The 25,793-nt window shown below is 37.1% G+C and overlaps 3 protein-coding genes across 5 annotated transcripts in view; 1 reads left to right on the forward strand and 2 right to left on the reverse strand.

The window, feature by feature from the left end:
- P130cas (Serine_rich_CAS and FAT-like_CAS_C domain-containing protein p130CAS) overlaps window positions 1-20,315 on the forward strand; it is a 102,190-nt gene extending 81,875 nt beyond the window's left edge. For both annotated transcript variants that reach the window (XM_076390326.1, XM_076390335.1), the window contains 6 exons: window positions 7,171-7,297; window positions 11,043-11,343; window positions 14,521-14,870; window positions 15,190-15,482; window positions 16,043-16,399; window positions 16,883-20,315. In XM_076390326.1, coding sequence (XP_076246441.1) covers window positions 7,171-7,297; window positions 11,043-11,343; window positions 14,521-14,870; window positions 15,190-15,482; window positions 16,043-16,399; window positions 16,883-17,170 — 1,716 coding nt within the window. In that variant the 3' untranslated portion in view covers window positions 17,171-20,315. The remainder of the gene's footprint in view (window positions 1-7,170; window positions 7,298-11,042; window positions 11,344-14,520; window positions 14,871-15,189; window positions 15,483-16,042; window positions 16,400-16,882) is intronic.
- A 139-nt stretch (window positions 20,316-20,454) lies between these two features.
- Window positions 20,455-23,156, reverse strand: Vnc (GNAT family N-acetyltransferase vnc). 2 transcript variants are annotated; one of them, XM_076390408.1, is made up of 2 exons: window positions 23,046-23,156; window positions 20,455-21,718 (listed from the first exon to the last, which is right to left on the reverse strand). In XM_076390408.1, exon 2 carries the CDS (start codon window positions 21,460-21,462, stop codon window positions 20,911-20,913), a length of 552 nt encoding a protein of 183 aa, XP_076246523.1. In that variant the 5' UTR covers window positions 21,463-21,718; window positions 23,046-23,156; the 3' UTR covers window positions 20,455-20,910. The 2 variants fall into 2 exon arrangements, with proteins under 2 accessions (XP_076246523.1, XP_076246527.1); XM_076390412.1 differs by lacking the exon at window positions 23,046-23,156 and adding an exon at window positions 22,523-22,661.
- A 197-nt stretch (window positions 23,157-23,353) lies between these two features.
- LOC143186658 (uncharacterized) lies at window positions 23,354-25,779 on the reverse strand. The gene has a single exon (XM_076390369.1). It carries the CDS (start codon window positions 24,333-24,335, stop codon window positions 23,577-23,579), a length of 759 nt encoding a protein of 252 aa, XP_076246484.1. The 5' UTR covers window positions 24,336-25,779; the 3' UTR covers window positions 23,354-23,576.
- Window positions 25,780-25,793: the final 14 nt, after the last annotated feature.

The raw sequence follows: 25,793 nt of genomic DNA on the forward strand, positions 1-25,793 counted from the left end.
TTCCCTAAAGTTGTGGTTGTGGTCTGACTATATTCTTGAGCAAAAGTTTGGAATCTGTTTTTGTAGATCATAGAAAGTGAGGATTTTTTCCTAAAATAAATAACTTCAGATAAATATCGCATACCTAAGTAGTTTTATAGAGGCTGTTCGATGACAGGTGTCAGAAATTTTAAATAATATACCGAGTTATTAATTATTAAAGATACATCTAAAGTGCGCGGAAAATGTGTCTGACTGACCTATTCTACTAACGTCGCCAGGTCTGATCTCGCTGACTACGCGATCAGTAGAATAAGCCGGAAGTCAGACATATTTCATGCAGCCTTCAAATATTTTTATAACAATTAATAACTTTGAAAACGAAGTCTTGAACGTAATTTCAATATTCTTGATTTTTGTTCTGTTTTGGAATGTAGAATCACCTCGTAAAATTTACAAGTGGTCTTTGAGCTTTGACATTAGGCACGTATTTAATCTTTTAATTATTTTGCTTTACTATACTGTTAAATACACATTAAATGGATCTGCAAGATAAAACAATGAAAATGGAATTGTTCAAGCGTAGTGAATTCCAATAAATTTTATCAAGAATATCAGATCACAGATAATTAAACATCGTCCCATGATGGATTTCAATGGTAAATTTATCGCGAATAAATGGAATCAAAGATTAATTTATTTGCAGTTAAAATTGCGTACCGGCTTCGCCAAATACTTCCTGCATTATTTAATACCTGCAGCGTTTCCGCTCCAGCAAATCATTCCCCAGAATCGTCTACAATTTCGCGTCAAAAATATTTGACCACGTGTATTTGCTATCCCTTCATGTTTCAAGAGCATTACATGCGAAAGAGAGAACACACAATTATGTTCTGTTCCATCGAGCATAAATTCTTCATTTTTGAATTTGCAGTTTGTCTGTTGTATCCTGTCAGTGATCATTATTCTCCACTTGTGGTTAAAAGTTGCGTAAAATTTAGCATTTAAAATGTCTGCAAGTAGTATAAGTCCGAAATTGTCAAACATGAGTAGCCAGAAATTTTTATCTTTCACGCATTAATTCTACATATATTCTACCCTCTCTCACAATCAATTCTTTTTTACATAATCTTACTCATAAACTCATCTCTCACATAACTCAGCAAAAGTACTTTCACAGCTCCCTTAAAAAACTCATTACAGTACTCTTCATATTTTTAAATCTATTTCCCTAAAAAATAAGAACGCAGTCTCACAAACTCATTTCTTCAAAAAGAATCGACCCTCTCCTCATCTTCCATTACCAACAACCACTATTTCACATATTCCAAAAACACATTCCCCAAATGTAGAACCATACAATGATAAAGCAAAAAAAGAAGCTATTCTACATACGAAACAAAAGCTTCGTGCTCTAGCGAAAGCACTCGTCCTTTTTCGTCCTTTTTCGGTCCATTTCGAGGACCATCCACAAGCATATCGATGTAGCAGCCATCTATCATGATTGGGGAATGAAATGGAGCCGAAATGATTTGCGGTCACCGCTCGATCACCATTTATCGATGACGAGTTCCCCTTGAGGTAGCTGGCCTGGGCTGTGTGCCGCCGAAAGGGGTGTGGCAGCTCCGTTATTTCGAGGGTTGGCAGGCCGTTTGCCAACGATAAGGAATGACCCATATTCCCGCGGATACCTTTGCCAGGATATTGAGCCTCTGTCCTCCGTGTCCTCCTTTCCGATGATAGAAAACCCTTGCCCCGCAAGACACTCTGGTCCACTTAGGACAATGAGGTCGAGCAGCTGGAAAATCGCTAATTGCTTGCTCACCTAGCGTGTACGCCCCAGCAGCGCGATTTTAACGAGACCCTCGTGACCATTTGTTTCGCCATTTACCAAGGTGGTACATCAATCATTCCCTTCCTTACGATCAGCCTCTCTGATTAATGTTTCATAGAAAAGTCTAGGCTAGTCGGAGTAGCTTGTGTTGGTGTTTAGAGTCTTCTGGTGGTTCGTAAATAGTGAAGGGATTCTGTGGTATCTGTACAGTACTCTCTTCATGGCAAAAAATGTTAAGCTGAAGTTATTGAAGTCGCTTGTAGAATTTACAAGAGTACTATAACAAGCCTGAGTTTAATAGATTCGGTAAGAGTCGACTTTGTAGATTTAATGAAGCTGCTTGTACAGCAGCCAAGCGACCTTTGGCACTTTCACAAAGATCTATAATAGATTTTACGAAGGTATACCTTGCTTAAATCTACTTAGAATACTTTCGCAAGATCTGTGTGACCATTTGTTTCGTGCTGGAAACTTCTTACTGCATTCACTGTATTGTAAAATGTCTATCGATAAAATTACTCTGGGCTATGAATGCATTAGTTGTTCTCAGAATCGAGCCACTGTTATAAATTAGTCAATGGACCGTGAGCATTCAGCAAAATATGAATAAATGAAGTCACTGATCTGCTTCCGAAGATTAATAACATTTTAGGCTAGCTATTTCAGGGGATGGTGACAAGGTATTGCATTGATTCGATTGTGAAACGAGGATAGGAAGGACCAGTGTCTGGAAAGTTGGGTATGGTAGATGCACAGTAGTATGCAGTAGGTCATCCCCAACAAATTCGAATTCTGTAGGTTTCAGGGCTTCAACTAATAAATTGGAATTCAAATCTAAGTAATCAAAGTTATTCCATGCTTGAAATAGAATTAGTTAAATTACAAATTCAAATAGAATCAAGTCAACATACCATTCTCGTGAATACACCCCTATTCCTATCAATGCATGCAATTGTACAAATTACTTAAGCACCATTTAAGAACGTTAAAAATCGAAATATCTGTTTGGTTCACTGCACATAGTACCTACCTAAAAAACTAATTTGCATCCAACAAAGAAATCCCCTGTACCTCTCCCTAAAATTACTCTCCGAGCATTTAAGTTTCATTAAATCGTACGAGAATAAAATTCTCTCGACTCTGACCCAAACTGTCATGTCGCGACTGGCGTATCCCGACAGAGGAACAAAAGTGTAGCACGCTTATGTATAACGCAAAGGTTGAAGAGCCTCTATTATTGTAAAGCAGCGGACGATGAGCCCAGAGATTGCGCTCTGGAGGGATGCATCCCTCTTTCGTTCACCCTCTCCGCCTCCCTCTCGCCTGCTTTCTCCAGTTCGTCAGTTCCGCCCTCTCTTTCGCTCGCATTTTGTCGACGAAATTGCATTTTCCCTTGCAGCTTCGCGGTTCACCAGTCGAAACCAAGGCAGCGAGCTTGTATTTGCACGCGTGCACGCGCGCGCGCGCCCACCCCATCTAGGCCTGTATGTTTCCGCGTCCGTGCTCGTGTTTCGATGGATGAAACTACTGGGAGAGAGGCACTCGAATGGCAGTTTTCTCTAAAATATTCAATTAGAGGTTGTCTTTCTATAGATACGCGAAAACATGGAGTACCTTTGGAAGTTTGTAGCGTGAGAAGTATTGGAGGTATTAATTTGAAATTTTGTGCAGAGAATCGTGTAGGCATGGTGATAGAAGGAAGTTTAACATTGGAATTTGTATAAATAATATGGGTTTCAGGCTTCGTTTCTAAGTTATTAATTATTGAGAAAAATTTTAAGAATGAAATGTGTCTGACTCGGGACTGGACTTATTCTACTGATCGCGCTGTGTCTCAACGTCAATGCACGCCTGCAGTAGAATAAGTCCAGTCCCGAGCCAGACCCATCTTACCCAAATTTTAAACCTACATTTCTTCAATATTTAAGAAACCTTTGAAACGAAACCACAAACACAATTTAGTCATTCTCAATTTTTATCCCAGTTTGACACGTAGAGTCATTCTTTAAAATTTCTGACACCTGTTGTCGAATATATTATAGAAACTTTGGCAGTAAAGGATGAGAATAGATTGATATTTCAATACAGACTATCAAGAAGAAATTTTTTTCAATTTCTTAACTATAGAAAAATGAAGACCCAAAGAAATCGATTTTTGCAAAGCTCTCGAGAGGAATAGCTGCTCAAAGCGGCGCACGCAAAGCGAAAACAGGATACCACAGGCTCCTATTACGTCTATTTTATTTCCACCATAGCGTGCGAGCTGAGGCTGCGCACGAATGTCTAGGAAGTTCACTACGACCAGACCGTGGCCAGCAAATCGCTAATGAGGATCCATCCTGCGTATAGTTTACTTTATAATGCTTGCAATAACATGCGTGAAAGAGTCGCATCGGTGTGCTCGGTCGAGGATCAAAGATCCACGTAATTTCAGGGAGAATCTGCGCAGACATTAGAACTCTTAACGAGTCACTTTCCTACCGGTTGCTTAAAGCACTGGCTGTTATATAATCACAGTGCCACGGAACGCGAGGCTCGAGGAACTTGGCCGTATTTTTCTGAGGAATTAATTAAATTAGGAAGAATTATTGGGGCTGAGTGAAATGGAGTAGCAAATGGAGGTCTAAAGCAGAGTAATTGGTGTAGAGCTCGTGTACCAGTTCCAAAGAAAAGGCACGGGAGTGGAATGAATACTTTTTCTTATTATGTTCACTGTAGTTAAAGGATAAAGTAGTTTGAGCAAGGGAGTTTGTAAACTATGAATTTATCTGATTCGTAGGAGAGTGTAAAGAGGAAAAAGATACCTACAGCATCGAGTTCTTATACGAAGGTAGGATATAGAAAATTGCTATAACGGAATCAAGTGATTCACAAGGTGTGAACCTCGGAACCGTTTGAAACTGGACATCAGACTAGTTTTTACCTGTATACTAGAGGACTGTTTCAATTAACGTTTCATTGGGACCACGTTCGTTTGAAAGGATTTCACGGTGGCCACGTTTATAGGCTGCACAGATTAATGTCGACAATTTTACGAGCCCAAGCTTATGGATCGCCAACCCGTGAAAATTTAGGCCTTCGAATAAATTCGCCACTGCCTCGACTGCTCTATGAAAGCTTATTAAGGTTTAAAAAATCCTTTCCTGTGGCACGTAGCACTACGCCTCTTTGATCCTCGCCTTTTATTCGCGAGTCTTTGCTAAAATGCTCTAAAAGTAAAAAGTGGTTGCCTCGAGTGTTTCGAAGGATGAGTGGAGTCCCTCAGAAATCTAATTGATCAACTTCATTTTTTACATTTCTTTTAGACGAATTAACGAAATTTAACCAAATTCAATTTTCAGTATTCAAATTTTCAAATTTTCAAATTTTCAAATTTTCAAATTTTCAAATTTTTAAATTTTTAAATTTTCAAATTTTTAAATTTTCAAATTTTTAATCTTCAAATTTTTAAATCTTCAAATCTCCAAATTTGACTGTTTCCAAGTTTCGACTTTATATAAATGTAAGAAATGACTTAATTTCCAAAATTTTTCAACTCCTTTCCATTCTTGGAACAAAAGTTGCTTACATACTCATGAATACTTTTGCGTACTGATCCAGTGTTCCTCAAAGCTAGAAATTCCCTTTGAGTCCACTAATTTTACAAAGAAATTGAATTCACAATATATTCAATTATTTACAATTAAACAAGTTAAATTCATGCCACGAAGAGTATAATCTCAAAAAACTTCACAAGCTCTACTTTAAAGATCGAAGATATAAGTGCTCCTCTTGGAGCATTGATTGGCACTCATTCCGATAAATTCATTAACAGCACACCACGTTGACGGATTCGTGTTCTGAATGAAATTAAGGAAGATAAGCCAGACTGCCTCTGTCGCATTTACAGCAGATTCCGATTTAAACTCCTCAGAAACAATTTTCCTCGAGCAATTTTCCGGAGACCCCCAGGTGCGCTACTTTCAAACAATCTCCTTGAATTCCGCTTAAACTGATATCGAAATGAATTCACTTTGCTTGAAAGGTTCTTCGTTTACCTACGCACGAATTATTCTGTCTTTAATCCATATTATTTCTCGCGGTTTTCAGTTTGAACTTCTGAAAATATTATTTACCAACATTTATTTGACAATCAACAGCTGTTGAAAAATACAAATATAAATTAATAGTAAAATAAAACATTTTTATATTTAAGTGTGAGTAGGAGCTGTAAGATATTAATGAGAGATAGTAATTTTCCGTTGTTGTTTCTCCATAATTTATATATGAAAGAGAAACTTTAATCATTTTTATGAAAGTATTTTGATCTTTCTTTTTGATACATCATTCATTCATGCAAATATACGTTTCATGCTGTATAAGCAGTTCTGATGTAATCCAGTAGCATTCGGCAATGCATTACGTACAGTTCATTAATTAATTAGGTGAATTATTAAGTGAACCGATAACCAATTAATTCAGAACATGCACAGAATTTTAGCAGTGTTCAGCAGAATGTTTATACGTTAATACAGAGGATGCATTTGCAGAATCTGCAGTTGATTCGTTGATTATCGGTACCTATGTACATTCGTATCACTTTTAAGTTGAATTCACAGGAAACAGTATTAAAACGCATTAATTTCCATCGCGAGAAAATCGTTCTGCATTTTCACGGTTTAAATATTTTTGTAAGCATTTTATAGTGTATTTAAATTAAGGTTGTATCTAGACTTTACAAATATTCCTTTTCAATCTCCATATTTATTCATTTCAATTACCTACGTAATTAAAAGTAAATTCTGAAGAACATCAAATGGTACAAAATTGATTGGAAATTTATTTTCATGAATCAGCTGAAACAATAAATACGATTTTAATATATAGTTTGATTTCCAGTTATGTACAATGTCTCCATAAGGTAAAAATCTTTCTGATTTACTAATACTATCAAATATAAATCGATACTTACATGCCAGTATTAGATTAATCTGAAAGATTTATTTCACTTAACTGTAAATTATAAATTATTGTACCAATTATTATGAAAATGTGATTACTATGATTCTATAAATATGGAGCACAAGCTTCTAAAATTTAATTGTATTTCAATTACAGGAAAATAATTAAAATTTACTATCAATTGAAACTCTGTCAGAAGCTAATTTTACAGTGGACAAAAATACAGTACGATTTTTTCATAATTGGATACACTCATACGAATCATTACACAAACGGTACTCGTATTTTTCTCTCAACGCGAAGTGTCAGTAATTGATTAAGTAGATACATAAGCTCCCTGGCTCGAGAGAAAGGCCAACTGTATCTCGATAATTAATCCAGCGGTAATTAATCGGTCTTTGATCTTTTCTGCGCAGGTGGTGACCCCTCAGAAGTGCGGGGACGTGTACTTTTACGATCTTCCAGCGAGTCGTGGAAGTCCTGCACCACCTTCCAAGCATGATTCACCCCTGAACTCGAACAACGAGCAGTTACACAACACAGGTACGTGACAACCCCTCGTTCAGCTCTCCCACGACTCATTTGAAACGATGTTGCAGTACTTGACTGAATCTTATTGTTAGCTGAAGTTCCATCGAAAATTACTACGGTTGCCTGAGTACTCGATTATTGTACTAATAAGATTCATATCAGAGAACAGAGTGACGTGGGTCCCATTTTCGTGGCTCATTAAAGTTTCTTATGTCAGATAAATTTCTTAAGAATAAGATAACATGAATTGTATGAACTTTTTAGAAATAACTAAGTCCACTACATTTTTTCTAAAAAATATTGTCAACAGAATAATTAACCTGCGTTTCAAATTTACTTTTTTCAATAACTAAAACTTAGTCATAAAAATAAATTCTGCTTACTGTTAGGTACCTGTATAAACAAGAATATCCCAGATTAATTGCTTATAAGAGTACCTACCGAGTAACTGTAAATGAAGGTAAAAATTGTTAGAATTGAAGAAAAACATAAACGATGATATGTCTCCTAAACTCGTTATAAGAGCAAATGAGTTCGCAGAAGAGTTGCTCCTCAAATTATATCATGAAAGAACATTTTATATCAGTTACGAACTCACTGTTATTGCTTTGGAGCTGAACGTCTTTTTTAATCGTTTTAATCGATCGTTATACCTTTACTCGTCGGCATTCGATTGAAAACGAGATACTACTTGGGTAAAAAACGTTTATCGAGAATCGATAAAACAGCGATGCTCCTCCCAGAATTAAACAGCGATATTGTGAATACGATTTCCATTTCCATTCAGAGACAGTAACTGGTCTTTGTAAGCGCATACAAATTTCCAATTTTACGAAATCTGACATTTGCATACAGTCCTAATTGTTCAAGTGAATTTTCATATTTGCAGATATAAATGTACGACCATTCAGAATTTATTTTTCACAAAAATATACATATTTTATAATAAATTGTAATTGTCTCAAACTTAAAAAAAGGTAATCATATCTACTGTTTAATTTTAATTTAATAAAAAGAAAAATTTTAAATAGTCTTCCCAGGTATTTATGTCTCTTTTTTTAAAAATATGAAATTCATGAAATCTTTTATAATCCTGTCATTAAAGATCGGTATTTAATTTCAATATTGTGTTTCTTATAAAAGCAAATGGTAAATGGTGGGAAGAAGTCAAAGCAACCGTTATAGCGCAAATAACGTATGAAATTAATTTTGCTTCGATGGAGCGGAACGAGCACGCATAACTCTGCTCGAAAATGAAGGGAAATTGCTAGTGTCACTCGAAGAAATTGCAGTCGTTGCTGCGTCTGTTCGTTATGGATGATCAAAGGGTGAATACACCGCGACGATTCTCGTTTGTGCTTGTATACTGTACACTATACACGGTACACTGTGTATTGTGTAGTGTAACACTCGAATGATTACCCAAACTTTTGTCAAATTAGTATATTCTGGCTTTCAATCACAGTACAATTAAAGGATATTGTACAGGATGGACCATGTGAGATGATGTCACAAATTGTTTTCTTAAAAACTATCAAAAACAGAGATACATTTTCAGTATAATTTTTTAAGCTTTTGTATGTGTGATTTTTAGTAGAAATATGAGGAATTTTCATTTAAAATAATTTAACTTGCAGAGAGTAAAGTACTTTTATTACTTCATGCATATTCATGCATCACGTAATGTTCATCATTCATTGAAATTATATAAAATTACATAAACACAAGTAGCATTTTTTTAAATTGCTATAAGGTGGGAAAACATTCGAATTTAAGATGATTAGGTATATAATAATGACCAAATCTGCAATTTTCAAATATTACTTCCTTTAAAGCGTGAATTAAAAATTAAAGATTAAAGATTGTTACAAATTAGAGATTATTGGAAGTGCTTCATAACATTATAGCAACATCTTGCATACTTAAAGACATAGATGAAGTATAACTCCTTTCACAACTACATATCGATGCATCCGAGGCTTCCTCTGGTCACTAGCATTAGCGGAGAAAATTACCAAGCTATCACGGAACCTTAACCAATCTCTTACGGTGAAAGATTGCTGATCTTGTCTCGGTTCGCCTTGTCGACCGACTGACCTCGTTCACTCGCGCCGAGCATCTTAAAAATTGCACTCGTGAAGTGAGAACAATGGTATCTCGATCGATGGAATACTTCGCAAATAAATTAACGATACTATCGCTGCATTCTAATACCGAAATAGGGTAATACAAGGTGTATGTTTGAAATATAAATCGATCTCTCGTGGAGTAGTAACTATTGTATTGTAAATACCTTTGAATAAATTCTCAGTGAACATTAATTGAAATAGTGAAAGTTACTTAATCTTCCGTAATTGACATACATTTTGGAGATGGGGACTGAGAAGAGTTAGAGAAAGTTTACTGCATTTATAGGGATTTATTTTTAATTTTTGATCGTAATTACATCTTTCTACAGATGTATTTTGTAGATGAAAGAAATGGTAAAATAAAGCAATTTTTGTTTCTTAATGTTGAGTCTGTAAAAAGACAATTTTTCTCGTTTTGTGTGTTTTCTATTTTTCGAGATTTGGAACAAAACTTTTGTCTACCTGTTTTCTGGGCTATCCATGTTTTTCTATTTTCTGTATCAAATAGATCAATTCATCTAGACACTTAACCCTCCGATGGCAGACTGATTCAACAAGAACCTATACTTGGATCCGTTTGGACCCAGCCACCGCCTTCTGAGGGTTAAGTATAAGCAATATATCTACTCCCACAAAAGACAGAATAGAAGATCAATCAATCACTCCTTTTATTAAAGAATCTTCTCATTCTCCTATCTAACTAAAATCACGTAGCGTATTCAATCAGTCGAGATTCGCCAAACAATCGAGACAAGACATAAAGACAACAGTCACCATCCCCACAAAAAAATTCACGTCAACCAAATACAATTTTAATACAAAGTAAAACTTCCATAAAGCTAAGACAGAGTTCAAAGTCACAGAAGTGGCTCCTTTGAAACTGCTATTGGACCATAAATGTTGCAATAGCGACCGAGTTCCACAGAGAACAGTGTCTCATCTTTTATAGGGTTCCATATACAATACGACCAGACTCGAGATTCGAGACTTGCTTTATGATGAATCGATATCATTAGGTCTTGGAGGGCATAAGACCCCTCTTTCCATTGTATCGCCAAGCTAAATATTTTATTTTATTCTTTCTGACATATTAATTATATAACTGCAATTCTTTCACATATTTTGACAATGACACGAATATAGATTGATATGAACGAGATCTCGTCATTGCAGTGCAGGTATTGCAACGACTAAGTTGCATCTAGATGGATACCAAGACATTGGTACTAACAACAAAAAATCAAACACACGTTCGCCTGTACTATCACATAAATTACATACATATACAAAAACACTGAATCTAGCTTAGAAAGATAGAAAATGTTTAGGGATCTCATGTCTCCCAAGACTCAATGATACCGACTCATGGAGGCATGTCTCGAACCTGGTCGCATAAAACTTATCTCGCAACATGTATCGAGACAAGTGATAAATTTAAGACCACTTCGAATTATTTTAAATCTCTTTGCTTCTTCAAATATCAAATAAGAGTCGAAATAAGTAGTCTGGTCCCATCACTCGAAGCAAGTCTCATATAATCTTTTATTATCAATATCATAACGCGAGTGTCTCCATGGATGGCAATCATAGCACCCGGTGTTTCACGTGTCCATTAAATTTTCTCTCAGGACGATACACGACGGGCACTAGGAGCTCGGTGGACAACGGAGGCGACGTGAGCGAGTGTTACGACGTTCCACCACGGGCTGTCCCCGTGATTCCGTCGCCAGCGAGCAGCCCCAGCCCCGCGCCCTCCTGTTACGATGTCCCGAGGCAGCCCACCTCGTGCACGCCGAACTCAAACTGCTCTGGGGGTTCTGGTGTTACACCCCTCGATTGCTACGACGTGCCCAGACAGTTGCAGCCCCTCACGCCCAGCAGCTCCGCGTCCAGCCTCACGAACGATGGATCTCTCAGCGGATCGAATAGGTACGTGACACCCTAGAGTGATACCTAGTTTCTTATCCTCTTTCGTAGCGTCGCTTGGGAGTCGTGGGTATCGTTGGATATAGAGGGTGGATGGCCACAGGTGGGGGGAATTTGAGGGGTAAGTTAGATGGTGTTGAAATGAGACGAATATTGAGGCTTTCTTTCGGAATTTATTTGAGGACTATAAATGTAGTATTTATATCTTGAGCAGGTGGATTTTTACAAAGTATTCTACCTTCAAAGCATTTAAGTACTCGTGGTAGTCTAGTTATTGTATTCGTTGTTATTTTTTTGGCAGTGGAGTTTAGAAACTTGGAATATGTGACTAGGTACATCCCCTTTCAAAAAAGTATTAAGACACTATTTTCTATGAACTTTCATTTTGTAATATAAATCGTCAATGATCAGAAATTTTAAGGGGTTTTAATCGTAGCTCCACGTTAAACTGAGACGAAGTTTTTCTGAGTCTGACTCTGGACTTATTCTACTGATTCCTCTGTGCCTGGCTTTGGACTTATTCTACTGATTTTGCTGTGTCTGACTTGCGAGTTATTCTACTAGATTTACTATGTCTAGCTTGGGACTTATTCTACTAGTTTTGACATGTCTGACTTGGGACTTATTCTACTAATTTCGCTGTGTCTGATCAGGCTAATACACGTAGGCAGTAAAATAAGTTTTAAGTACGTCGTATTTCACACAAATTTTAAGTGTTTTTACTTTATTGAGTTTAAAACCTGTGTTCTAATACTGTTGGAGAAGGATGTACGTGAGAGAAGAAAAAGTTAAGAATAAGGAAACAACAATTAAAATTGTGTTTGTCAATTCTCTATCTGAGAGTCAGACTAAGCCAAGTCCATTTCCATCAAATTTAAATCTTAGCCAGAAAATTTCAATTAAATTTGAAATTGAAGTTTTAAATTTGAAGTTAGAATTTCAATTTAAACTTGGGAGCAGGCGCTGAGGAATCACTCATTTAATATTCCCCTACGTCTGACTACCAATGGGTACTCTGTGAAACTCGAGAGTGTTGCTCAAGCCAATCCATTGACACGAGACGACAAGTGCATGGAAACGTAAGAACACTCAAGATCACTGTTGAGGCCAGGCTCAGGAAGGGTTTAACCGTGAAAATAAAGATGTAACGCTTGAACGAGCCATGCCTGATCACTTGCTATAATGCACTCGTAGTAGCTCGAGCGTTGCAGGAACTTTATTATACACATATGATATAATAAAACATATGTACATTGAGGCACGTAACATGCGTGTTCATGTGTTATTTAATGGCAGTGCTTGAGATTGAAAATATGTATTCGTATTTATAAAATGAGATTTGTTATTTCCTACCCTGTTTCGATGACAGCGACGAAGTTTAACGAGTTAATCTAACAGTAGGTGAGAGTACTCGAAACGTCAACATCGAGTACGATGAACCGTATACATTTGCGAATGTAACGAGACATGCAGCTGCTAGGAAGAGATTTATTTCTAGAAGCTTGAGCTTAAATACCAGCTCTGTGCCAACAGCGGTCATTCCTACTGCTGTTTCAGGGATTAGTTCCGTCCACGATCTCGAAAGTAGAAGGGTAGCTCCTGGATGGCTTCATATTCAATTTTAGCCGCAAATAACATCGAAATTCGCATAACTTTCACTTTTTAATACCGCCTACATGTAGCATAGACATTGAAAGCAATAAACTCATCAGAAAAAGCAATAATAAATAAAAAAATATTAAAATATTAAAAAATTATTAATATATTTTTCTAATATAGTGAACATGTATTTTAATATAATAATCATATGTTTGTTAAATAATCATATAAGAAACTCAGGATTAATACAATTAACGATCTATTTTTTTTATCAATTTTGTTAATTCAGAACCTAAATCTGATAGAAAAGTATTACAGAAAAATGTTTCGTCAACATACGTTCACTCATAAGTGTCCACAAAATAAATTCACAAAATTGCATCGTACATTCTTCATTGATGCAACGAAGTGCAGTCGTGAAATATGAAAATGCAATTTTGAATAACACTGTTACTCACGTGGTGTTAATTTTAAAAGTAATAAAGTACTCGTAACTAACATTAATTAAAGTCTAACGTTGTAATCCTCTATTCAAATATGCGCAACGTACTCGACTTTAATGACAGCTTTGAAGCTTTTTTAACTACTTTATTGTATGACCTACTCCAAGAATCAAAGTCCCGAGACATTTTTTTAACAGCAAGAACTGCCGTTGCTGTTTCACCACTTTTACGTCGGCACTAATTAATAGTGCTTGATGAAGGCAAGCCTTAATGGTCAAGTGAATGGAAAACTTTGAAAGGGATTAAAGTTGAATGGAACCACGCTCTAGGTTCGCTAACTCGTCGAGTTTTCGACGATAAAATTCGTAGAGGCTTCCTTTCATTGCTCGACATGAAATGGCCACTTGCACAATGTGTCAAAAGAGGTCTTTACACGCAAATAATGCTACATCGACTTACTACATACCTGTTTATCAGCTGTCGAATAATTAAAATTTAATTAATACGAAAATTAAAACACGTATGTACTGTTTTCAAATAAATTAAAAATGAAGTATAATAAACAGAGTAACAGAGAAAAAAATTGAAATCAAATGTGTTACTAATAATTTCACTTAAAAAAGAAATATATCTTTATATACAAAGAAATAAGAAAGATCATATTCTCTTTGCAGAAAAGTAATTCAACAAATCCTCAAACACTAAACTAATAATAATCAAACTAATAGTACAAAAAACAACATTCCTACACGACAGAGTAACAGTAAACACCAAAGTACAGTAACACAAATAATCTCACAATGCATCATCTATAAACGATGACACACAAAATACTTTTCTTCATTGCCACACAGCAGGCATAGTACTACGTCCCCAGTCATCAACGCTAATTCAGGCAGACGCAGCGCTACGTCACCGATCACCAGCCAGCCTTAATTCAATTCATAAGTAAACGTGGTACACGTCATCAGCCGCAAAAGTGTCAAGTCAGCTCTTCGTTTTTGCTCGAGCCAATTAAATTAATTCCTCTTCCCTCGGTGCATAATTCAACGCTGCGCCACACAAGCAAGCGTGCATCCTCCCTGCGGATTCCAACAGCATTACGCAGATTCTAATCAAGGAAGGGCGTCTGTTTCAGATCCAGCCTCGCGGCTCCCGACTACGATGTACCTAGACAGCGTCTTCCACCTTCTTCGTTACCGTCCCGGCACAACACGCCCGTGCCTAAAACGCCAACGCCGCCGCCACCGCAAACGCAGCAGATCTACGATGTTCCTGTCAACAAGGAGCTTCCTCTGGAGCTAGACTCGGCGCTGGAAGGCCTGCAGAGGCTGCAAACCGAGGCCTCAGCGGCGATAGTCAGGCTACTGGGATTCGTCAGCCCCAGCTGGAGAACACCTAAAAGATTGGACGCCACCCTGATGGACCTTAGGCTTGCTGCGCTTAGGTTGAGGACCTCTCTGCATGACCTGGCTGAATTTGCTGAGGGTAATTTAGTTTGTTAGAAAATAGTGTTGATGTACCCATCCCTGGGTACATCAGCAACACACGATATTCTTTACCCAACCTAATTTATCATACCCAATTTGAAACCAATTTAAAAAGAAACCATCAAGCCTTCAATCGATGCTCCTTACGATAAAATCTCGTTTTCTAACATCTCGATTTACTCTAACGACGTCGAGAATCCAGCGAAAACGCTCTGAAATGGCCGCTAACGAGGAGCAATTGGACCGAATGGAATTGACGAGGCAACGTCGAGGAAACTCGAAGGGTTAAACGAAGGCTTTTCGCGATTTCTGCGCAGGCACCCTGGGTAATGCGGGCAAGGCACCGGACAAGGGGTTGGCCACGAAATTGCGACCGCTGGTCAAGGCCCTCCGTGATTCCGACAAGCTCGTGCAGGAAGCCGCCACCGAGCTGGACGCGATGAAATGGGACGCAGGGAAGCTCTGCCGCGGGGGTGGCGATACCCCGACGCCTACTAACGGGCCACCTTCCACCCTCGTGCCGTCTATACAACCGGATCCACTCGATCAGCTGATCGCGTGCGCCCGAGCACTCACGGAAGACGTTCGTCAGGTCGCCAGTTTCATTCAGGTGAGCATCCACCGACCCGGAACCACCTGGCAAGTGATTAGAGTTGAATTCGGGAAGGGTGGAAAACCTGATGACAGGGTTCGAAAGGTGTGCCTGTGAAATACGAGGTTTGATTAAGAAGTTTCTGGAGGTTTTACTCAGTTCAGAAGTTATTTATTTAGTTTAACATTGGTGAGCACAAGTTAGTTATATTAAGGTTTCAAAACATTTTACAATGTTTTTAGATACCTATTTAATGAAACTAAGAACTATGAAGCTATTTAGTGTAAAATATCTCATAAAGTTTGGGATCTTATCTCTGCTATCTTATCTGATGCATAGGACACTAGTGTTATTTTGCTACTTTAATTTTTAGTTAATGGAAAGTTGAATATATCCATATTTTAATATTAAGCATTCATATATGACACTCGAGCATGTAACTTTCACTTAAAATGAGTGCCATGGAAGAACGTGTAGGTATACAATAGTTCATAAACGCATCTTGTATCTTGAATTCTGTTTCTTCTCTTGATTCTCTTGCCATGCAATACAATACTCTGCATTTTGATGACCCTCAGGGGAACTCGACGCTACTTTTCAAACGATCATCGATCATCTCCACCGGGAGCAGCAACAACAGCGGAGCCGGCGAGGATTACGATTACGTGAACCTGGATTCAAGGGAAGTGGTGGCGAAGCAGCGCGAGGAACTCCGCGCGGCATTGCCGCAGGAACTCCGTAAAAATTATGACCGTGTTGTATCCGAGTCAGACAATGCGACGATTCAAATGCCACCCACGACACCGACACCCATGGATCCTAACGACAAACACTTGCTGACTTTCTACGTCGCCCAGGTGATCACACATGGCAACCACCTGACTCACGCCATCGACGCCTTCATGCAGACAGTCGAGCACAATCAACCACCCAAGGCAAGTACACTGTCTGGATTTTGTTTAATGAAACTGTTCGATAGGGTGTGCTTTGCTTAGAATCTATATAGAAAGCACAGTAATAGGGTCTTGTATCACTATGTGGTCAGTGAGACTACAGAGGGGGCAATTAATTTTTAATTGAATTTGTACAGAAACTAAGTAGCAGAGTTTAATTTGAAGATTTATTTAAAATTGAAGGTTTGTTCAATATTCGTCTATTAAGAATTCAATTTTTATTTTTTGGACTTTAATTCAGATCTAAACGTCAAATTTCTTCATATTTTACAATCAACCTGAACTACTATCTTGAATTAGTATCCAATATAAAAAGGCATAAGATATTGAACCTCTGTCTTAACATCTTGTCTTTATATAAAAACAGTAGGTCATAAAAACAACTTCATAAAAAAGTATTAGAATAAAACAGGAAAAGAGGGCTTAACATTAATTTAATCCAAAACATTTTGTTACATTCCACAGGTATTTCTGGCTCATGGGAAGTTCGTCGTGCTGAGTGCCCACAGGTTGGTGCACATTGGCGACACGGTGCACAGAAACGTGACCAGGAACGACGTGAGAACACGCGTGTTGCAGTGCGCGAATGCACTGAACGAGGCCCTCGCCCAAACCGTATCGAAGACGAAGCAAGCTGCACAATTCTTCCCCAGCGTGTCGGCGGTTCAAGACATGGTCGACAGCGTGGTGGACGTATCCCACCTGGCCAAGGACCTAAAGGTCGCGATGATTCACGCTGCGCAGCAGCCTTGAACGTCTAAAGATCGAGATCTTAATCTTCGACAGAGATGAAGCTTGGTGACGTTCAGCCAAGCCAAAATCGATGCCTATTCTAGCGAGGACTTTCGTTACGTGCATGTTCCTTGGATCGATTTGTGATCCTCAACAGCTTCTGTCTTCAGAAACACTGTAGTTTTGTGAAACCTAATGGGAAGTTGAGATGAGAAGAACAGATGGGAGATTTGATAGAGAAGGGTTGCTATTGCCCTTGACTGTGGAGATTTTATGAAGATAAAGAGAAGGGATGCAAACTGGTTGGTAAGAATGTAGTTTAAGAATCTTCTGATGGACCTGGGTGTAGAAAAAGGATTCTGAGAAATAGCGAAATCAGTGTAAGCTTTCGAGTTTAGTACCCTCCTCGTAGACCCTACGAATTTGGACCACGTAAGAAGCGCTGACTTCCTGTTTCGCTCCATTGAAACCAGTCCCTTTCAGTTTTTCGTACAGTAAAGAGTTCTTGAGGCCTATCGTTACTTAGACGCCACACAACTGCCAAAGCCCAAGTATATAGAATCTAGTATGGGGAAGCTCCTTCGGGGCATACGTCTTTGTAAAATGTATTCGAGACTGTAGACGAAGTAGCCTTTTATAGGAAACATGTGTAACCGTGTCGTTCCATTAGCTAGAAGTGTGGAATCAGTTAAGGGCGTAAAAATAATAGCGTGCGTGCGTAGGAGACATTTGAAATGGTTCTTGGACAGCTGGCCACAGTGTCCATCGATTTAGATATGGGATTCATCTCGAATATTGTGCCATTATTGTTGCCAGCGTGTTAACAATTAACGAAGTAGATGTGTTTCGCGTAGGTAACAGAGGAACATGGTAAATCTGTATTTGTACCTCCCTTTTGGCACCAAGAGAAACTCTCATTCGGAAGCAGGTTGTATACGCAATATACTACAGCAAAAGAAGGGTACTATAGTCGGACAAAAAGCAGTTGACCGCTCAAGGCCACTTTCTCCATTATAAATCATGTCAGGTTCCTACTTTTTTATATACTTGATATCTCTATTTTTCCTTGCTGTTTGTGTTCTGTGACAAAATGAAACGCAGCGATCTTAGAAGAAATAGAAAGCTTTGTCATAGCAAGACGCTTCCCTTTTTAAGAAACAAAGGGAATAGTTTGCTAAAAGTTTTCACAGAATGGATGAGGAATATCACTGTGATGGGGGACGACAAAGGACGTGGAGAATAAGTCTCATTAGGAATCTGAAGCGACTAACTTTTCTCCGACTATAGTTAACACACAAACGGAGAGATCTAAAGAAACCGAGAAACCGAAGGATCAAAAAGAAACTACCTTTCAGAGTATATAAAAAGAAGAGGAACAAAAATTGTCCTGGAAAGAGTGAAGGATACCAAAATACTAAAATAAGCTTCGTAACACCAATATTTAGTACATTTATACAAAAATTTCTCCATGAGCAATGCGACTCAGTCTTTTTTAGGAATCGACTTTAAATGAATTTTTAGACAATTTTATTACCCATATTAGTGCGCGACTTTTTCGCGCACGAGGCCCTTTTACTGCCCCTATCGAGCATCTAATCAATCACAAACGCACACTGGAGACTGCCAAAAGGAATACATTGAAAATTAGTAAACTGTTCGAACAATCATTCCGACAATGATTCAATTGCACTCCTCGCAAGAGCAACGAAAGCAACCAAACACTAAAGAAACAATACGACTTACGCGTTCACTTAATCAATTATCAATCGTTCTAAGCGGCCTGTCGATTATGGAACTTTCGACCGAATCGTTATCCACCCGTAGAAATTAGTTTCGTTACCGACGTGAGCTCGAAAGTTCCATAAATTGCCTGGACCAGAGGTACACGCAATCACGAAAGACCTGGTGAAGGCATTTTTCTTTCACCGTCTTATCTCGCTCGCCTAATTAATGAGTCATTCTCGATACGCCGCCGCCTTTGTATCTAGAAAAATAATCGAGAACCCACACATTTGTAAACGCAGCTTTAAGATCATTAATGATATCTCTTTCGGAATATTTACTTGTCGCCTGTCGAAACGCAGCCTTCAATCTCCTATTCTCACGGAGGATCGTTGAAAGAGAATATCGTGGGAGAGCAAATTTCGAGACAAGCTACAGACGATCGTTCGTGCGTAGAGTATTCACCACGATAAGCTTATAAGTTTATTTTTTAGGGATCGTATTAACCCGAAGCATATCGCGTGAACGCAGCTCGTTATCACGAGAACTCTTGTATTATAATTTCTCGGCGAAGTGTTTTTTGTAAGATATATAACGCGCATCTAAGGCGGTTAGAAGTCGCTGTATATTTAAAATTTATACATAGAGTCGGTAATACCGTACAATAGATGGTTCATCCATTCTCGTTGAAATCGTAACCCGATTAATCGTGACGTAATTTAGCAAGCGAACAATGTCCTTTCATGTCGGAGTATAAGACGCATAGATTAATGTGATCGACGATCGAGCCACATGCAAAATCTTATCGTTTCGTTTTGATCGTACCCTTTGTACGTTGTACCTGGAATTCTTTCGTATGCTTAAATAGATTTTGCGATCGAGCAATGGTTATAATCGTAAATCGACTTTATCAACGTAACTGGTGGACCCTCGCTCGAGTTTACAAGTACAGAATTTCGTTTTTTAAATAATCTTTACGTAAAATCGAGTTTCACGTTTTAATCAGTGCTCGTGGATTTTATCGAGTGGATCATCCTGAAAATAGAAAGATTGGTTGACGTAAAATTAAGGATTAAGTCGATGTTCGACTTCTGGATTAACGTGTCCCTTTGAACTGAATCAATTGCGTTACTTTGTAAGGACGTTTAATGTGTACATAAGTATATTTATAAATATATATACATATATATGTATATTAATAATTATTCCTATTACAATACATACACGAATACAATGATGTATCGACGCAACAATGAAGCAGCAAACCTTTGAGAATCGTGCAATGTAAAATCTTAATTTTTAAGCGTTTAAATTATACTCAAGGAAGCGCGTAAAGCATCTGCAAATTATTAGAAAAAAAATTATTAAACTCGTTTTACAATTATGTAGGCGCGAACATCGTGAAACAAATAAGCGCTGAAAGTATTTTTCTTCGAACAATCGGTATCATCTTGCATTTGATTTGCTTGGTGAGATCTGGGTGATAATTTTGTATACTGGACGCGATACTTGTATATTAATAGTTTCGATGGTTCAATAAAGATTAATTGAATACATATAGGCAAAAACTGAAAGAGACCGTATGCTTATCAACTTATTTTATTTATTCAGATTTATGGATCTTAAATAACACAATATATCAATTAACTACACGCAATGATACATTAGAAATTTTTTTTTTTCAACTCAATTTGCATTAAAGTACATACAATAGTTTAAACGACTCTCTCCTATTCCCTGTGTAATTATTAACAAGTACACCCCTTAAGTGGCATATATAAAACATTTCATATGTCTCAGGTAAGGCTTGAATAAATATTCCTAGTATTTGTGAAGTTCATATGATAATGTACAGGTCAAACACTCAAGCCGTAATGCTTGACTTATTCATGTTTTTTTTATATATATTTTTTGATACGCGTTTGATTTATGAAAAGTAACGCGCACGTGACACAGATTTAGTTTGAAACGGTACGTAACTAATGACGCAAAAAATCAATTGCAACCTAATTGATAGGCGGAACATACTCAGCTGACTATTAGCGGTCACAGCATCTGCCAGTATGCGTGTGCGTGTTGCCATCCTTGTTCATTTTCTCTCTTGCCGCGTTTTTTTCCATGTGAAAGCTGCTGAGATCTCGCTTCATTGCATAAGCGTCTTCTCCATCCGCGTAATATTTTGGCTCAACTTCCGATACTTCGAATTGCAAGCTGCTAGTGTATAAATTTAAAGCTGCCCGATTACTTCTACGCACGTGTAGAGAAACATATTTTGCTCCAAAACATTCGACCATTGCTCTAGAAGCCTGATTCATTAGCTTCTGTGCAATTCCGAGTCTTCTGTGAGACCTTTTCACTGCCAAACTGGTAATGTGCCCGTGTGGATTATCCTCGCAATCTTCCTCCATCTTAGCAAGCACGTAACCCACTATCCTGCCTTTCTCATCCTCGGCCACGTAACTCAGTTGTGGCCAGGAAAGAGCATGATACAAGTAATATTTCATTTGATAATTCTCAGGTAAACATTGTAGATTGCAATGTTGTATGTTCAATAAGTCATCTGTTGTTGCACAACGTATATTTATAGACATTTTTGGAAATTGTAATTGTCTAGACACACAAACTGAAACCAATTATACTTTGGTTTGTTACTTTCTCTAGTTTACTTAGATGTTGCCCAGTAGTCCGTTCTAAATTCTGAACTGAAATCTTAGTCTCTGCGAATCTTTTTTATACGAGATCTACCATTCTTTAAATCATTGACTGATGAAGATTCACTCATTCCACCCAACAGTTCTCTGACAAATCGGAAACGTGAGAGGAAGAATTTCCAAACTAAATACCAACCTGCAAAAACACAGAAAACAATGAAATAGTTTATAGTTGGTATAATTTTATAATATGTATCAGATCTGCACAACTCATTGCTTCTTGTGCAGGCCTGATACATATATACTATTTCAAAAATTCTATTGTTCTCCATACTGCTGAAGTAGACAGAGCAATATATCACACCTGTATTTTGAAAGTAACACAATTTTTCAGAGAAAGAAACCTGTTTGTGAATTCAGAAAAAAATTATAGACTGAATTAATAAGAAGTTACTTGTTACTTGCAATTAATGATTTTTGATCATATTATTTGAAATAATTTATTTGAGGAATTCTATAAACAGACTCTTAGATTTTGGAGTACAGTAAAATTTGTTCAATAAATACAGGTATGTCTAGTATAGTGTATCATGTACACATACATTCATAAAAAGATATGATTTTTTAGTTATCAGTCTTGAAATACATATGCAATATATTGTCATCCCACAAATAATATTGCTGGAGATTATTTTACTTTTCAGAAAGTTACTATTAACAGGTACATTTAATGCAAAGTATTATTTTCTACGAGTATTTTTCATTCTTTAAGGGTATGAATGGTCATGTTATTAAGGATCAGAATAAATACAGTAATATATTAAAAATCGGTGCAGTAGAACTCTACAAATGCAGATACAACGAACACGTTTATGAGACATCTAAACATACGACATAAGGTGAAGTCAGCCTTTAATTTTCATAACCGAGAATAGTCGACGAGATTGCGCATACACGTGACGGGAGAGGTTAAGTATGTAGTCAAACTGTCCTACTATACCTTCGACATCGAACCTATATATGATTACTCGACACCTCGGGCAACAATGTTTTGAAACTCTGTGTGTGTACCGCGCAGCAATAACAGAACGATACTATCTGTCATTCTTACCCAGCAGCACCAGGCCAAATACTATGAGCAGACTTGATATCACGGAGAAGGCTGCTAGGACGATTTCCTGCATTATTAAATCCGTACCTCCACTAACGAATATAACTAACTGAACTTCCTACGACGACACGCACGGAAATAGTGTCATAACCTCTCACAGTTTCTCTCTTTCTTGGCAAGAAGTATAAATACACCAAATATAGAAACACGAACGACGAATTTAGCACAGCAGAGGAACACGAATTGGTCTACGTTTTTCGTTCACCGATGACACGCCATTTTGAATCGTGACGGAGTCTGTGTGTGCGTACAGGTTATGAATTTTTCCCCCTCTCCAATAAGGCAACAGAGTTCCTTTGCTGGCATAGAGTGCAAAATAAATAATCTTTCAAGGATGCGTCACGTAACTTACCAAAGTCCAATGATTTACGTTCTATTCAATGGGCAACATCGCTCGCACAAAAACTTGAAAATAGTCAAAGTGAGCTAAGGACTTTTGAATAGCAGTGGCCAAGCCGACAGGAAGTAGTGCAAGCCGCGATGCGTGCGCGCACACATCACTTCCGTGAGAACGTATCGAAGCGGCTTTATTTAAATTTTTGGAAATTGAGGAAAAATCTGGGTTTCATATATAAAGATATTTCAGGGTATAATAATATTCGTGCAGTGATAAATCAAGTGTATTAAGTGAATCGGGAATTCTACAATATTAGATAATGATATAGTAATAGATACTATTTAATTTAATGAGTACACAGTCCACAAAAAACATATTAATTCGTGCTTACATTCAGGAAAGGGATACAAGTTTAAAATGATGCAGTGTTTTATTGTTGCTATATTTGCAGTATATAAAACAATAAAATGGGATTAATATTCTTATCGTGTAGTTAATTATCTTCTAAAAATAACATATTTGTAATAACAGTTAAATTTACAACATTTAGCTTTCTTCTTCATCAGGCTCTTCTAAATGACCCAGTTTAAGTTGTTTCAAACGATCTACTTTTTCTACAGGTTTCTCCTTCTTATTCTTTTTCTTTTGTTTCTGTCCAACAATGTATTCTGGCATAATAACTTTGCTGTTTCTGAACATAGGTTTATTTTCAGGATCAATAACAACTGGTGTATTCTGTGTTTCTTCTAGTTCATTTTCAGGTTTCTTAAATCTAATTCCTGTAGCTGTTTTAACTGTTCTTGATTTAAATGTTAGTTTATCTTGTTCTTGTTCTTGTTCTGTTTGTGCAATTTCATCTATATCCATTTTTTTTGTTTCTTTGACCCGTTGCAAGGATTTCCTCTTTTTTAATTCTTTTAAAAAGGATAAGGCAGCCCTTGTGTTACTTTCATCAGTCAGGTCCTCATTGGATACATCATCTAAACTGTATTTTACCCACTTATGAGGATTTCTGTGATAATCTGGTATAGTCCTTCTAGCAGTTCGCAACACAGGAATTTCTGGTCGCTTAAAAATACTTTCTTTTCCGCTAAATCTCCTCATTTCACCTCTACGCCTAGAAGCAATCCATGGCACTGGAGTATTACTTGTTTTATCAACATCTGTGTTCTTATTACTTGGTTCAGTGACCATTTTGTTCTTATTACATTCCTGTTCTGCATCTGATAGGCTGTCAAATAAAAGTTTCTGCCTGTTTGCAAATGCAGTGTCACCGCCATGCAGGACGAAATCGGTCGTATGCATTTTTTTGGAGTATATCTCGAACTACTGCTTAATTAATGATTCTGTGTATTCTTTAAATGAAAACTGACGTAACGATAATCGAAAGTAACACAATGGTTTGTTTATTATGACCTCGTATAGGTTAAGATACGTAACAGTATTTTATTAAACAGTCGAATCTGTAGAATCTTGAAACTTAACTAATATTGGAGTCTTCAATTATAATTTTACTAATGTATCACATTCAGATATTTAATAAACAAAGCGATACTGTTGACATTAAACAACGTACTGTGTGTGCTGCCATTTTATGCAGCTTCTGACATAAGCATAAGGAAGTTCTGTAATTAATAGAAGCGCGCCATCTTTGAGCAAAGACCATATTTGCCATCTGAGCGAAGTCAGTGGTACTAAACTTTTTAATTTTTTCCCACTATTCAACGTTACTGGATGCCATTCGAAGCTGTGTTCGTAGTTAATTTCGTAGTTTTATTTAAAAGATACACAGTCGACAGAACAATCGATTAAACAAAATTGACCATTTAGTCAAATTATTCTTTGACGTCTTCGTAAGATGTTTATTTAAATCTGGTGAGATTCAAAAGCAGTATAAATTTTATTAATGTTCTAATTCGTTGGATACCTAATGCTAATAACGAAAAAAATATTAATATTCAGACAAAATGTTAACAAAATTTCTTTTTATCGTATTAAGCAACAATTGTAAATTTTAATAATATGCACATCACTGCATACAATTATTATTAAAAATAAGTATAATAGAAATTTTTGCTGCGATGATTAGTTTATGAGAAAATCAATTCTTCATAAAGTATTCTTCATTCGATTGATTCGCGATTTCCCCCCCTCTTCTGGTTAGGACAATATAAATACTCCAGGACGTCACCGAATTTCGCATTCGTTTTGTAACCTCCGAAGGGTGCGGGTCGTCCTGGCGATTTTCAGGAAGGACTATCAGTGTACTACTGCCAGTGTAGTGTACTACTATCAGTGTACTACTGCCAGTGTAGTGTTCTACTATCAGTGTACTACTGCCAGTGTAGTGTTCTACTATCAGTGTTCTACTATCAGTGTTCTACTATCAGTGTTCTACTATCAGTGTTCTACTACCAATGTGCTACCATTGTTCAACAGGTAAGTGGTTTGACATTTTGTATACATCTGCATAATTATAGTTAAGCACAAACATATTTCTAAGATAGGGATATAATAAAAAATAGATTAAAAAAATGATTTTTATTGTATTTGTTTCATGTAAAAATACTGTCCAAAAACAATTATAAACATGATAATTTAAGTATATGAATGTAATGGGTAACTATTCGTAACTTTTCTTTTAATAATTGACTACAAAATCATTAACAGACAATTTTTTCTTACCTTTTAGAAAAATATACCGAAATTATTTAATTTAATTTCAAACAAATGTTTAATTTTGTTTCTTCGAATCTGACACTC

Source organism: Calliopsis andreniformis, chromosome 2 (genome assembly GCF_051401765.1).
Source record: "Calliopsis andreniformis isolate RMS-2024a chromosome 2, iyCalAndr_principal, whole genome shotgun sequence".
Taxonomy (NCBI): domain Eukaryota; kingdom Metazoa; phylum Arthropoda; class Insecta; order Hymenoptera; family Andrenidae; genus Calliopsis; species Calliopsis andreniformis.

Coding starts and splice junctions, on each gene's coding strand:
- Vnc (XM_076390408.1), bottom strand. CDS start 21,462: ATGTCTATAAATATACGTTGTGCAACAACAGATGACTTATTGAACATA.
- LOC143186658 (XM_076390369.1), bottom strand. CDS start 24,335: ATGCATACGACCGATTTCGTCCTGCATGGCGGTGACACTGCATTTGCA.